The sequence below is a fragment of the Capricornis sumatraensis genome, chromosome 10 (assembly GCF_032405125.1).
Source record: "Capricornis sumatraensis isolate serow.1 chromosome 10, serow.2, whole genome shotgun sequence".
Taxonomy (NCBI): Eukaryota; Metazoa; Chordata; class Mammalia; order Artiodactyla; family Bovidae; genus Capricornis; species Capricornis sumatraensis.
Genome location: NC_091078.1, coordinates 101,069,019 through 101,083,153, shown reverse-complemented (window position 1 = coordinate 101,083,153; position 14,135 = coordinate 101,069,019). Strand labels below are relative to the sequence as shown.

Sequence of the window (14,135 nt, the reverse complement as noted above, 5' to 3'; positions counted from 1 at the left end):
AGCCCAAGAACTTGGACAAGGGTGGGAGTTGGGGAGTGGAGCGGGAATGCAATTCTTACCCCAAGGGTTGTGCTTTTCGCGTCACGGCGAACGCTTGTGTAACGAGTGACTCCTCCTTTTTCTGGGAGCGACTCTTCCTTCGTCGCTTTGGTGGTAGTTTTCCATGGCAACCACCGTTGCCACACATCTGGCATCTCAATGAAATGGCTCCCAAAGCCCAGGGGTCCACACGGAGTCCTCCTCAGCCCGCGTATCCTGCCAAGGACGTGGAGAAACACTGGGCGGAGCGCGCGCTGACGCTCAGCCTTGCGGGTGAGGCTTCGTCTGCAGTTGCTGAGCTCCTGGGGGGTCTTACTGGGGCTCCTCCAGAAGTTAGCCGCGCTGCTGATGCTCTGTGGAGGAGGGGCTGACTTAGGGTATTTTCTGGTTTATCGACGTACAGATATCAGCAGTGCTGTTTGTTTTTTTAAGCCAGAAATGACTTAATAGGAAGTAGAGGGTCAACCAAAATCCTGCTGAATTTCTGAGGGTAACCAGCCAGCCCAGGGCTTGGTTTTTTTTTTAGGTATTTTATTTAAGATGGAAAGTTCCAGTTTGCTTCGGGACCAGAACCCTTAAAAGAAATCCTGACTGGAGGTGGCTTATGGGTGACCGTATGTTTGCTAGTTTATATCCTGCTGACTAAATTGGCAAAATTTTTATTTTTCCTGGTCAACACAAAGAAGGTGTCTTGTGTTTTTTTTTTTAATTCCCCTCACTCCTTTCCCTAACAGGATCATGCTTGTCGTGTGTGTGGCGTGAGCGGCGGTTAGAACTGTCCATGCATCTGTGATGGTACAAACGTTAGTGTGGCAACAAGGCTGCCTTTCTTAGGCCCCACAGGCCTTTATCCCAATATGACTCTCGAACGGTGACCCAAGTGGAAGCAGAAATGGTCAGGCCTGAGAGGCCAAATATCAGAAGCACAACAGAGGGGTTTAATGTTTGTGAGAGTTTGAGGTAAACCCTCCCCCTCCCCCTTCCATGACTTAGAAAACTTTGCTCTTAAAAGTAACTATTAGTCTCACTTATAAATGTTAGAAGGTACATAACCATGCTTATAATGAAAGGTTATGATTATTTTAATTCATAAGGAGGCCCAAAGTTAGCTCTTTGCTCAGAGCCTTTCTGAAACAGGAATGAAAAATACCCAAGATGTCGAATCAGATCGAAGTGTGAGCTCTGATGCAAGTGTCTGGCTTTGAAAGTCTTTTGAGAACTGCACCCGTGCGTTAACTCGTGACAAATTACACACAGAAACTTAGTGCTGATCATAATCATAGTGTTTGTAACATGCAGGTTTTTAGTGTACTCTAAGAAAAAGTTTATTTCCTGTTAAACCATGTATTTTTGTTTATTGTAACATTGGGGGCAGATATGCGAACTATGAGCCCATAAAATTTCCTCATTCTTAAAAAAATATATATATATATCATGCCAAAAACATAATAAAAATGTAACAAGCAAGAGAAGTGAGGCGAGTGTTTTAATGAAGCCATGGTTAGGTCGTACTCTTACAGATACGCAGTTGAATACCCAGGAGTCAAAAGACCTTTCATGTTTTCAGTTAACTCCTGAGATGGTTCATGGTCCGCACTCCCTAGTTACTTTACCGCCAGTTTTTATTTTAAACTAGACCCTAAAAAGTTGCCGAAGGGGAGAGGATGGTTATGTGACGTGATGATGGAGGTGTTAGCTCTGGGGGGGGGGGGGGGTGATGTTTTTGCGGTCTGTAAGTGTATCAGATCAACACAGGGTTCACCGTGAACCCGTGCGACATTGTATGTCAATTATATCTCAGTGAAGCTGAGGGAGAAGAGAGCGGTCATGCTGGGAAACCACGTTTATGTAGAAAGTCTCATGCTTGGCAGCTCGCCGCGGGCCTGGGGCCCGTTCTGAGCACGCTGGATCGGCCCATCACGTTGCCAGCAACTTTCCCCTGGGAGTCGTGGGGGCGGGCGGGCTCATCTCTCCTGCCTGGTGACAACGGTGACTCGTCTCTGTCTCTGCGCAGGTGAAGCTGCTCTCCGAGGGGAGCCCCGGCTGCAGACCCTCCCAGTGGCCTCGGCCCTCACTGCTCACCGCACGGGCCCCCCGCCCATCAGTCCCAGCAAGAGGAAGTTCAGCGTGGACCCTGGCGACGACGACCTGGACTGTGACGGGGACCATGCTTCCAAGATGAGTCGCACCTTCGCCCCCCACCTGTAAGTGCCCCCCCTACTCTGCTGCCGGCCCGGCTCACATGGGTCCGCGGGGAGCTTCTCCGGCCGCTCTGTGCCGACTCCGAAGGGAGAAGGTGCCTGCTAGTCCCCCCCCGCCCCGCTCCCCGCCTGGAGGGGCCATTTAACTGGTTTTAATAACTTAGGGGAGGTGACCTCCGTCCCATGTGTCCGCCGTTCGCGTGCATTCCCCACCAGTGGTAACTTGCTTCAAGCGGCTTCGGGAGGTGATCGGGGAGACTTGCCTCCCTTGGCTGGTCCCTGCCAGGTGCTTCTTGGGGGGGACCGGTCCCTGCTGAGTGTCCTTTGGGGCCAGGGCAGTGACCAGAGAGGCCAGCGCCTGGCTCCGGCTGGGAAACGGGCGGCTGCCTGACATGTGTTCGTGGCACACAGCCGAGACCTTCCTGCGGCAGAGGGTGGTTTTCGTGTTTGGGTCTGAGCGCGCCGGCTCCCGCCCTCCGAGAAGCGGCCACAGGTGGCTGGTGGTCCTGGGGCTGGTTTCGGGGGTGCAGACGGGGAGCAGGCTGCATGCGAGTTGCCTCAGTGTGCTCTTCTGTTGAGATGAGAGCTGGACTCTGAGTGACATCACCACATTTGTGCTGGGAAACCCGTGTGCTTCCCTGTGCCCTAGTTTTGCGCCGCGCCCCACCCCCTCCCCGTTGTGTTTCTCTCACGCACACCCTGCGGAGGGAGTGGATACTGCTTTGTATGTTGGCTGGACTCAGAGACCACCCCCTGCCATGGGGAGGCTGCTCTGGCCGTGGCGTGAGGGTGGGTGTGGTCAGGGGCTGGGGTCTCGGTGGAGGGCAGAGGTGAATGAATGGCCCGTTCCTTTACCTCTCCACACATGAGTTAGCATGCAACAATCACTCAGGATGCTCGGCTTCCCCAGTTCTTCCGAGGATGCTGCTGTTTGCTGGCAGGAGCGTGGAGCTCAGAGTCTGGAGGGGACCTCGCGTGGTCCGAGGGCGCCGAGCGCGCCAGCAGCCCTCGGCATCTCCGGCATTCCAGCGCGCTGGATTGTGTGTGCAGTCACAAGACAGCCTGACAGTGGTATTTATCCTCGGTAAATCACTGTAGTGTTAGTCAGAGGCTGAGCCTGCAGTCTGGAGCCCTGGAATTTGCTACGATCAGGAATCCAGCAGTAAGGCTCTGCACAACAATGACCTCTTGCAAACAGGGGAGGCTCATAACTTAGATGCTGGGCGTCCAACTGTTTGCAGTTCATTCTTTTGTCGCTAAGAATCATCTCTTTCCCCAAACCCAAATAAGAGACATTTGATCAAGGAAGTGGGAGTTGGTTGTGAGATGGTGTGTTTTGTGATCAAACATGCCTTAGTTAAAATCCCAGGTCTGCTACTTACCAGCGTGGCTTTGGACAATCACTTCGTTTATCTGGGCCTGATTTCCTTCTCTGCAGTGGCGCTGCTGTAAGTTTGTGTGGAGAACAGTGGTGAGCAGCAGAGTGGAAATATGCACGGAGTTGGGCACTGTACAATTGACAGTTGATGAGAGTTATTGCTTTATTACAGAGTCCATTACTCAGATATCAGTGATGATGGGAAACCAGAGCACTGTTAATGGCGAATGCGATGTTTGAAAGTCATAATTGGGTTATGGGTTCAAATTCATCCCTGCTTCCTTATTTCTCAGTGGGAGTAGGTTCCGTCCACACAGGAGTGAGTGCTGAGCGCAGTGTCTGGCAGCTAGTAAGCAGAGCTTCCATCATTACTGATATTATTAGAATGTCAGAGCATTTAGAAAATGATCTTGTGGTTGCAAATAGGACCTTGATGCACCGGTTCTGTGATGACACTGTAAAAATGTAAAGTGCCGGGAATAGATAAAGAGTTGTGGAGTTCACATGCAACTCACAATTGATGTCCTCATACCATAGGTTTAGAAGAACAGAAAAGGCAGCACCCCCCAGGCCAACCCCCTGGACTTAGAGACGAAAGATGCGCAGCGTCACTTGTTCGCCGAGGGGTAGTTCCTCATCTCAGTAACATTGCTGAGGTTTCTCTGCCTGTCTTCTAAGAGCCGGATAACTAGTTTTACAGGCAAGTGTAAAAGATACTCCTCCTCTTACGACTCCCTGGGGTAGGGTAGCTAGCAAGTGCGTTGCTTGACTTGGTGAAACGTTTGCCACGTGTGTTTTCCAAGAGCCGGATGAAGAGTTTTGGAGGCAGGTTTAAAAGCTTCTTCTCCTCTTAGGACTCTGTGAGGTAGGATGCTTAGTAAGCGCGTTGCCTGATTTGGTGGAACGTTTGCCATTTAAACTGCGTGCATCCCGCTCCTTTTTATCTCAGGTGCCCGGAAGTTTTCTATACTAAACTGCAGATTCGTATGGAGAGGACATGTGCTCAGTAGCATCTGACTCTTTGCGACCCCGTGGACTGTAGCCCGCCAGGCTCCTCTGTTCATGGAATTTTCCAGGCAAGAACTCTGGAGTGGGGTCCCATGCCCTCCTCCAGACATGTGGAGAAGAGGGGTTCTCAAAGGTGCATGCTTCGGCTGCATTTCACATAACCATCGTATTGAGTTATTTTCCACTGGAGCGAGGGTAAGGTTGAGGCAGGCTAGGAAGCTACAGAGTATGCCTGACTGTCTGCTGATTTCTTTGGGGAAGGAAGGGGGAGAGAGCAGAGGTTTCCCTAGTGATTTCTCCAGAATTTGGAAATTGAGAATTCCAGGTCATTTGAACTGTTTATTGAGAGGGTGACCCTGAGGAATTTTTGTGGGTTTTTTTTTTTTTTTTTTTTGGTTTGTTTGTTTGTTCTGATTTTTTTTCTATTGCCTAAGAAAAGTGTTACCATGAATGTCTTGTTTGGGAATTGAAAAGTACTGTCTGCCACTTAGAAAGAAAGTGGTTTAAGGTATGAGGCAAGGGTTAGGGTGGGATTTGTCTTACGGGAGCGAATTTCGTAAGCCATTTCATCTGTGACCCTGGTTTTCAAGCGTGAGCCGATGTGGACGAGCTCTCCTGTCACCTGTCTGTCCTTCCTATGGACTCCAGGGCTCCTCTTTTCTTAGGTGAGTTGTAACTCCCTGACTTTGGCAGACAGGAGCCGCTCCAACTGACTCGTGTCCTTCTTAGATGAGCCCCTCCCCTCCCTGAAGCCCTTTCTTGCTGTCCAGCAGACCGCATGCTTACCTTGTAAGCTTTCTGCACCAGCCATTGAATCAGGCGTTTCTCGGGGCCGGGAGCGGGTCTGATTGCGTTCACTGGGGAGTGGTCTTTAGAAGCCGAGACCTGGGTGCTGAGTGTCACTGTGGTGTCACCGCCTCTAGACTTGAGTTGGCTTGTGTGTTAACAGTAGACATGGCTGCTTGTGGCGGTTCACAGTTCACTTTAAATAAAGTTAGAAACTCAGTTGCTCAGTCACACTAGCCCCGTTTCCAGCTCTAAAGCCACCTGTCTCTTGGCTACCACACTGGACAGCACACACACAGAACATTTCTGCCATCACAGAAAGCTTGGTTTCTAAACTCAGTGGAAGGAGCTACGGGGTCCTGGGTTCACTTTAATACTGCAATTCTAATCCAACTCCGCAGAGCTCTTCCTCCCCCCTCCCAGTCCATCTTCATGTCTCCATGATTCCAGCATCAACTCCTTCAGTGTTCCGTCCTGCAGTGTACATCAGAGTGGCAGAATTGCTGCGCCCTTGCCATTCTGAAAAACAAACCTGCTAAGAAGAGTTTTTTCCCCCACCCTGTGCTGAGGAGCTCTTTTTGTGTAGAAGAACTCTACAAAAAAGATCTTCATGACCCAGATAACCATGATGGTGTGATCGCTCACCTAGAGCCAGACATCCTGAAATGTGAAGTCAAGTGGGCCTTAGGAAACGTCACTATGAACAGAGCTCCTGGAGGTGATGGAATTCCAGCTGAGCTGTTTCAAATCCTGGAAGATGATGCTGTGAAAGTGCTGCTCTCCATATGCCAGCAAATGTGGAAAACTCAGCAGCCACGGGACTGAAAAGGTCAGTTTTCATTCTATTCCCAAAGAAAGGCAGTGCCGAAGAATGTTCATACTACCGCACAATCGCACTCATCTCACATGCTAGCAAAGTAACGCTCAGATTCTCCAAGCCAGGCTTCAACAGTATGTGAACCATGAACTTCCAGATGTTCAAGCTGGATTTAGAAAAGGCAGAGGAACCAGAGATCAAATTGCCAACATCCGTTGGATCATTGACAAAGCAAGAGAGTTCCAGAAAAACGTCTACTTCTGTCTTATTGACTATGCCAAAGCCTTTGACTTCGTGGATCACAAAAAAATGTGGAAAATTCTTCAAGAGATGGGAATACCAGACCACCTTACCTGCCTCCTGAGAAATCTGAATGCAGGTCAAGAAGCAACAGTTAGAACTGGACATGGAACAACAGACTGGTTCCAAATAGGGAAAGGAGTACGTCAAGGCTGTGTATTGTCACACTGCTTATTTAACTTCTATGCAGAGGACATCATGCAAAATGCTAGGCTGGATGAAACTTGGGCTGGAATCAAGATTGCTGGGAGAAATACCAATAACCTCAGATATGCAGATGACACCACCCTTATGGCAGAAAGAGAAGAAGAATTAGAGAGAGCCTCTTGATGAAAGTGAAAGAGGAGAGTGAAAAAGCTGGCTTAAAACTCAACGTTCAAAAAATGAACGGTCCCATCACTGATGGCAAATAGATGGGGAAACAGTGGAAGACTTTATTTTCTTGGGCTCCAATCTCTCTGCAGATGGTGACTGCAGCCATGAAATTAAAAGACGCTTGCTCCTTGGAAGAAAAGCTATGACCAACCTAGACAGCATATTCAAAAGCAGAGACATGACTTTGCCAACAAAAGTCTGTTTAGTCAAAGCTGTGGTTTTTCCAGTAGTCATGTATGAATGTGAGAGTTGAACTATAAAAAAAGCTGAGCACCGAAGAATTGATGCTCTTGAACTGTGGTGTTGGAGAAGACTCTTGAGAGTCCCTTGGACTGCAAGGCGATCCAACCAGTCCATCCTAAAGGAAATCAGTCATGAATTGGAAGGATTGATGCTGAAGCTGAAACTCCAATACTTTGGCTACCTGATGTGAAGAATTGACTCATTAGAAAAGACCCCGATGCTGGGAAAGATTGAAGGCAGGAGGAGAAGGGGATGACAGAGGATGAGATGGCTGGATGGCATCACCAGCTCAATAAACATGAGTTTTAGCAAGCTCCGGGAGTTGGTGATGGACAGGGAAGCCTGGTGTGCTGTAGTCCATGAGATTGCAAAGAGTCAGACACGATTGAGCGACCGAACTGACTGTGCTGAGGGTGTAATAGTAGCCTCTTTGAAGTACTAATACCAACTTCAAAAGTTACTTTCCCATCCCTTTCAGTGTTGTGTTTGTTGAAATCTCTTCATTTGTTGGCACTCAATTAGAGATTTTTTTCTCTCCTTGTTAACTTCACTTTTTGAATATGTAAAATATTAACACGCTGCTGGAAGCCAAGGCTGTGTAATCATATCACCATATATGTAAGTCATTCTGCTGTGTACCTGAACTTTCACAGTGATGTCTCGTCAGTTATATCTCAACAAGACTGAAAGAAGAAAAGTCACAATCATACTGAAAAGTACTAGAGAAGTATTATTCCCTTCCCTGTGTCTCTCACCACTTTTGTTCCCTCCTCCTGAAGGAGATTACCCTTCTTGTGTGTGTATGTTAAAATAAGCAGGTGTGTGAATATGTTCTCAGTCCCTTTATTTCTTACACACAAAGTGTCGTATTTTATATATTCACTTGAACTCAGATATTTTCAATGATGTATCACGGATATCTCTCCACGCCAGTTCCTCGGTCTTGTTCATAGCTCCATAGTACTCCACTGCGTGCACGTGCCAAGGGTGGTCCAGCCGCTGCCCTTTGTTCAGATGTTTAGATAATTTTTTATGATGATACTGTTGCAGTGGATAATGTTGTCCATTTGTGACCTCTTGTGTATCTGTAATACAGTTTAAAACTCTCGGGGGCTTAACAGCTGATGCATGCTAAAGTTATACTGGTTTTGAGACGTAGCGTAGGCTGCTTGGCTGGTAGAGCCTGGTGAGAGCTGTGTGCTGAGGAGTGCCGTCTACCTCGTTTCCACCTGTGTGTGTGAGTGACGGATCTGTGAACTGTTCACTCGGTCACCTGTGAGAGGAGGCGAGTGTGACTACCGAGTGCTTCCTCTGTGCTGACCCTCCCTCTGCCAGACGCTTCGTGTGTTACCTCATTTAACCCTGACAGTCAGTGTGTCCCTTTAAGATGGGGGGGGGGTGTGTGTGTGTGTCAGAAGCTGAAATTGAGAGGATAATGTGTCCAAAGTGACAGTGATCGAGCTGGGATTAACCACAACACTGAAACCAGTCATCACGTGATCATGTCACACCTGATCTCACCTGAGACGGGGTGACGTGCTGCTCAAAGACGGACATCACATCGTTAGGGTGGCACTTGAGCCTTCCCATGTGTGGTGTGTGACAGGTGCTACACCATCTCTGTGTTGAACGGAAGATGAGACCCCCTGTCCAGAGACTGTGCGTCCTGAGCTCATACCCCGCGGGAGGAGGAGCTCTTTCTGATCAGTGGTGTGTACACGTGCAGAGTAGGTGCCCCTGGCCTCGGAACGGGCAAAAGCCCTGAGCGCCCGCTGAGGTCAGAGCCTCGGTCGCTGGCCTGGTGCCGTGACGGCTGCGCCTGCCCAGCCCGTGTTAACAGTTCACGCTGAAGGAGGCAGGGCCCCGCGAAGGACCCCCGGCCCCCCAACTGGTGCTGCTCCTCTGAGCTCCTGCCCGGGGCGACCCGTGGCCCCCGAGGCTGTCTCCCCGCCGCAGCCGTGCCTTCGAGGGCTCCCTCGAGTCTGAGGGAGCCGACCCCGGGTGTCCTGGAGTGCTTCCCCAGGGTAGGGGTCTCTGCTGCTGCTCTCCTCCCTCGTCTCCTCTTCCTTCTCCCTTGCTTATTCTTTTTTTTTTTCCCCTCCCTTGGCCTTACTCACTTCCCTCCTGACCCCATAGGAATGAACAGAAAAAGAGGGGGAAAACCAGACTCAAACCAGTAATTCCGACAGAGTGACAGGCAAGTTGGAGGAAGCCCTTTGAAATCAAGTTCTGGGCATGTAATAGCAGCTCTGCTAAAACAGAGAAGCCTCGCTGATTGCTGACTGAAATGCGCATTCTCCCCCGCAGTAGGGTTGGTGGTATAGACGGCACCTCGGGTGTTCAGGAGCGGCTCGTCTGTCCAGTATCTCCATCTTCCTTGGCAGCATCACCACACTTCCTTTGAGTCTCCATTTCTTGTATCTCTTTAGTACCTTCAGTGGGGATGTGTATGGACATGCCTTCACCAGGGACTGTTCATTCCACAAACTTCACGAGAGTAGAGGAAGCAATTCCCCATTTCGATTTAAAGCTAGACCCGGAGGGAATGGAGACTGCCGCAGCCACTGTGGAGAACAGTGTGTGTGTGCGTGTGAGTCGCTTAGTCGTGTCCGACTCTTTGCGACCCCGTGGACTGCAGCCCGCCAGGCTCCTCTGTCCATGGGATTCTCCAGGCAAGAATACTGGAGTGGGTTGCCACTTCCTTCCCCGGGGATCTTCCCCACCCAGGGATCGAACCAGGGTCTCCTGCATTGCAGGCCAATTCTTTATCAACGGAGCTATAAAGGGAAGCCAAAAATCAACTATAGTGTAATTTAAAAAAAAAAACCAACTAGACCTGGAGGAAATTGCAAAGTCGGGGCTATTTTTGTACCTTGACATTCTAGCAACTAGGGCTTTAAAGGTAAGCAGGCGTATGTATTTATTACGTAATACATAATATGTATTTATAGGCAGAGCGTGTTAGCGCTGTGTCCACGTCTACATAAGCCTTGGAGAGGGTCAGACTTTTCATTCCTGAGAGTGGTGATAGATCAGGATTCCCAGCATCCAGAGAATCACGAGAGCCTTTGTATTAGGGCTTGGCCACGACCGTCGCTGACAAGCCTGATTGTGTACTAAGCGCTGTGCTGAATGCTCCGTGGGCGTGATCACTCCGTGCGTCATCTCAGCTCTGAGATGCTGTGATTGCCCCTCTTTGCAGGTGGTAAAACTGAGAGGTTGTAACTTGCTCAAGGTCACGAAGCTAGCTGGTTGGTAACAGAGCCAGGAATCAAAACGCAGGCTGGCTGTTCCTGTAGCCAGCACTCTTAGGAACCATCTTAGAGCCATACTGAAAAGGCACACGTGTCCAGCAGCTGTGAGTCGGCTGATATAGGACCTTAACGCCTTGTGGTTTGGGATGATTGCTGTGTGCGCCTTCTCAGCCCAAGGGAAGGATTCCGGGCAGTGGCAGGCAGAGAGTAGGCCCCGGGGCAGCAGTGGCGGGGCGCAGGGGCCTCGGCAAGGAAGGGCTTGTCGGTAACTGAGTGAGTGAGGCGGTCCATCTGCCCTGCACGGCGAGGCTTCCCTTCAGGGGTGCTGCTCACCCTCCCCCTGAAGGCGCCGAGTGGAACGGGGTCTCTGTGCAGGTGAGAGCCCCACGCGAGCCGGGAAGAAACCCTTCCTTCTTGCTCAGGAGAGGGCTTTGGAATCGTGTTCTTGTTTAAGGTCTGTCTGTGTGCTTAGTTCCTCAGCTGTGTCTGACTCTTTGTGACCCCATGGACTGAAGCCCACCAGGCTCCTCTCTCCACGGGATTCTCCAGGCCAGAATCCTGGAGTGGGTTGCCTCTTTCTTCTTCAGGGGATCTTCCCAACCCAGCGATCAAACCCACTTCTCCTGTGTCTTCTGCATTGCAGGTAGATTCTTTACTTAGTGAAAGTGAAAGTCACTCAGTCGTGTCTGACTCTTTGCGGCCCCATGGACTACATGGGATTCCCCAGGCCAGAATACTGGAGTGGGCAGCCTTTCCCTTCTCCAGGGGATCTTCCCAACCCAGGGATTGAACCCAGGTCTCCCGCATTGCAGGTGGATTCTTTACCAGCTGAGCCACAAGGGAAGCCCAAGAATACTGGAGTGGGTAGCCTATCCCTTCTCCAGGGGGTCTTCCCAAGCCAGGGATCGAACTGGGGTCTCCTGCATTGTAGGTGGATTCTTTACCGGCTGATAAGGGCTTTCTACTAGGGAAGCCTTTACCTGCTGAGCCATCACCAATATTGTCAGACCAATAGAAAGTGAAAGTCGCCCAGTCGTGTCCGACTCTTTGCGACCCCATGGATTGAATTCTCCAGGCCAGAATGCTGGAGTGGGTAGCCTTTCCCTTCTCCAGGGGATCTTTCCAGCCTTAGCCTAAAACGCTCAGGCCAGGGCATTTGATAATTTGCTTTAAATACATGAAGACACTTTTTCTTTCCCCTCTCCAGATTCTATAAATCAAGAGTTCTTGAAATAGAATCCCTCAAACTATGTGCATTCTCTCTTTGTCTCCCACATCCTTCTTGGCATCGTCTGAACTGGGGAAGTTTTAGCCCCCAGATTCTGTCTTCTGCTGTGCTTTCAACACACAGGCGTGCGTGTCTTCCCACAAGTGTTCTGGGGTTTAAGAGGATATTTTATGGCCTTTAGTTTCCGTTATCCTAAATAACTAACTCTGAAATCCTCCTTAGCATCTAGCAAGTGTGTGTATTCATTTTGAAAGGAACTTGAGAAGGGAGCCTGGATCTGTAATGAACGCTTTGGTTCAGGGAGGTGGAGCCTAAGAAGTCTTTCTGGTGGGGCTGACTTGGCCCTGCCCTGGGGGTGGGGTGGGGTTTGCTGCCTGCCTGGGGTGGAAGCAAAGGTGGTTTTCCCGCCGCTCTGCAGGACCTTAAAGGCACAGCTGCGTGCTGCCTGGGAGTGTTTTGCTAATGAAGTGTGGTACCTTTAAAGAAAGGTCACAGGCCTGACCTGTGTTGTGTGGGTTTCTTGTTTGTCAGACTGGAGGCATTTTCTCATTTTCACAGTTCAGCCGAAAACAAAGACCTCCTTATCCGAGCCGGGGAGCCGTGCTCTTAAGAGCTGACATCAGCCTTTTCCCAGCAGGCAGCGTTTCTGCCTTAAGAGTCTTTGCTGAGAGCTGGGCCGGCCAACGGCTGCCCTGCCCTGGGTTTCTCCTGGCTGGATGACACACAGGGTGAAGAAATGCCAAGCGTGCCAGCAGTCAGGGCAGCAGAACCCAGCATTGTTGTCACGGGTCCCTTCTCGTCTGTTCCGGGGACCTCTGGGCGCCTCCGTTTCACAGAGCTTGTGAACATTGGGCCGAGAACCTTGAGAAAGGACTGCTTTCCTAGAGAGGTGTTAAAGAACCTTTGGGGCCTGTTGGGGAAGCCTCATTAGCATGTGTAAAGACACTGTTTAAAGACGACTCTAAAATGGGGGGTGGAGGGGAGTGTTTTTTAGGTGGATGGATTAAGTCAGAGGCGTTGGTTGAGAAGTTGAGGAAACAAAACCACACAGCGTTTGGTTCCCCCTCCTGCCCTGACTCTCTGGGGTTTCCGGGCGCTGTTCGCATGAAGAGGCTTCTGAGCTGGGGACACTGACGGCAGCCCTGGGTCCACACGGTTGGAACATCGGCCTTGCTGCTCTGTGGACGCAGAGCCAGCCTGTCCTGAGGTCAGGGCCTGGCACTCCTGCCGCAGGACCAGGAGGACTGCTCAGAGGTGGCCTTGGGTCAGAGTCGGGGCGGTTCTTGGCCTCTCCCCTAGATCTCGCCTGTAAACCCGTCGTCTCCTACGTCCCTGTGTGTCCGAGCCCCGAGTTCTACGTGTGGGGTAGTTTCTGTTTCATAAACGGCGGTGCGTGGTCCCCTAGCGTCTTCGCCGAAGCTTTGGGCTCAGGCATGCATGCTGCCAGCCTCTGCCTCCACCCCCGTCGGTCTTCCCACTCCTCTGTCTCTCTCTCTCGAAATTTCTCCCCAGATTGTCTCCAAAGCATGATTAAAGAGCTCCATGTTGCAGTCAAGGGGTAGGTTAGGGACGTAGGTTGGAATCCTGCCAACCAGCGGATCCAGCTTTTGGACCCGGGTCTCTGGCCGCACTGGAGGCCCGCGGGAAGCGAGGCCCGCGGAAGCGGAGTTGGCTCCCCTGCACTCGCCTCTGACTTCTCTGCCTCCCGCCTGCCTTCCCTCGACAAGACCCAAGAGCGGAAGGGCCAGATGCACAGAGGATCCGGATGGGGCAGGCGCAGACCAGCTCCCGGTGGGCCGGGGCACTTACTAGGGGCCCGTCGGAGGCTCCACTCTCTTTGCATCCCCAGCCTGTCCCTGTGGTTGAGCCTGTCCAGGGAGGATTTGGGCTTTTCTGTCTCCTCAGGACCACATGGGGACTCGGAGCACCGTTGCCCATTGAGGACCATCTTGCCTCAGTGCTCGAAGGATGGGGAGAGTGTTCCTCAGGCAGAGTTTGGGAAGCACCCGAACCGGGCTCTGGGGTCTGCCCGTGTGGTGGGCATGAGGCTGGCTCTGAGTCTGGGGTGCAAGGAATCTCCAGCGCAACTTGCCGTGGGGTCCTATAATCCTTAGTCATGAGCCCTGTCAGCAGCATTCTAGGGGGCATGCTTGCCAGGCCACGTGGGCATCTTATCTGGTCTTGAAGTGATGTTACAAACGTGCGCACGTGCAAGGCTCAGGTGCCATACGGCTTAGATTGGTGACGACGCGATTCCTTGGTTTGGGGTTGCTGGGTGCCAGCTTCCATGCTGGGTCTTTCAGGGAGAGTCCCTGAGGCCTGAGAGATGGGGGGAGCCCAGCCCCTTCCCCCTGACAGTGTGCCCCTCCCGGGCCTTCCCGACACTGGCTTCTCCACCCTGAGCTGTTTCCAGGGAACAGAGCGTCTCCCCTTCCGCATCCACGCCCCAGCCCAGGGCTCTGATCCTGAGCGTCAGCGGTCACGGAACTTCCATCCGCCCCTCCCT

The 14,135-nt window shown here is 51.3% G+C and overlaps 1 protein-coding gene across 3 annotated transcripts in view; it reads left to right on the top strand.

The window, feature by feature from the left end:
• The window catches only part of VGLL4 (vestigial like family member 4), a 142,170-nt gene that overhangs the window by 104,232 nt on the left and 23,803 nt on the right, over positions 1–14,135 (top strand). For all 3 annotated transcript variants that reach the window (XM_068981733.1, XM_068981730.1, XM_068981732.1), the window contains exon 2: positions 2,054–2,243. In XM_068981733.1, coding sequence (XP_068837834.1) covers positions 2,054–2,243 — 190 coding nt within the window. The remainder of the gene's footprint in view (positions 1–2,053; positions 2,244–14,135) is intronic.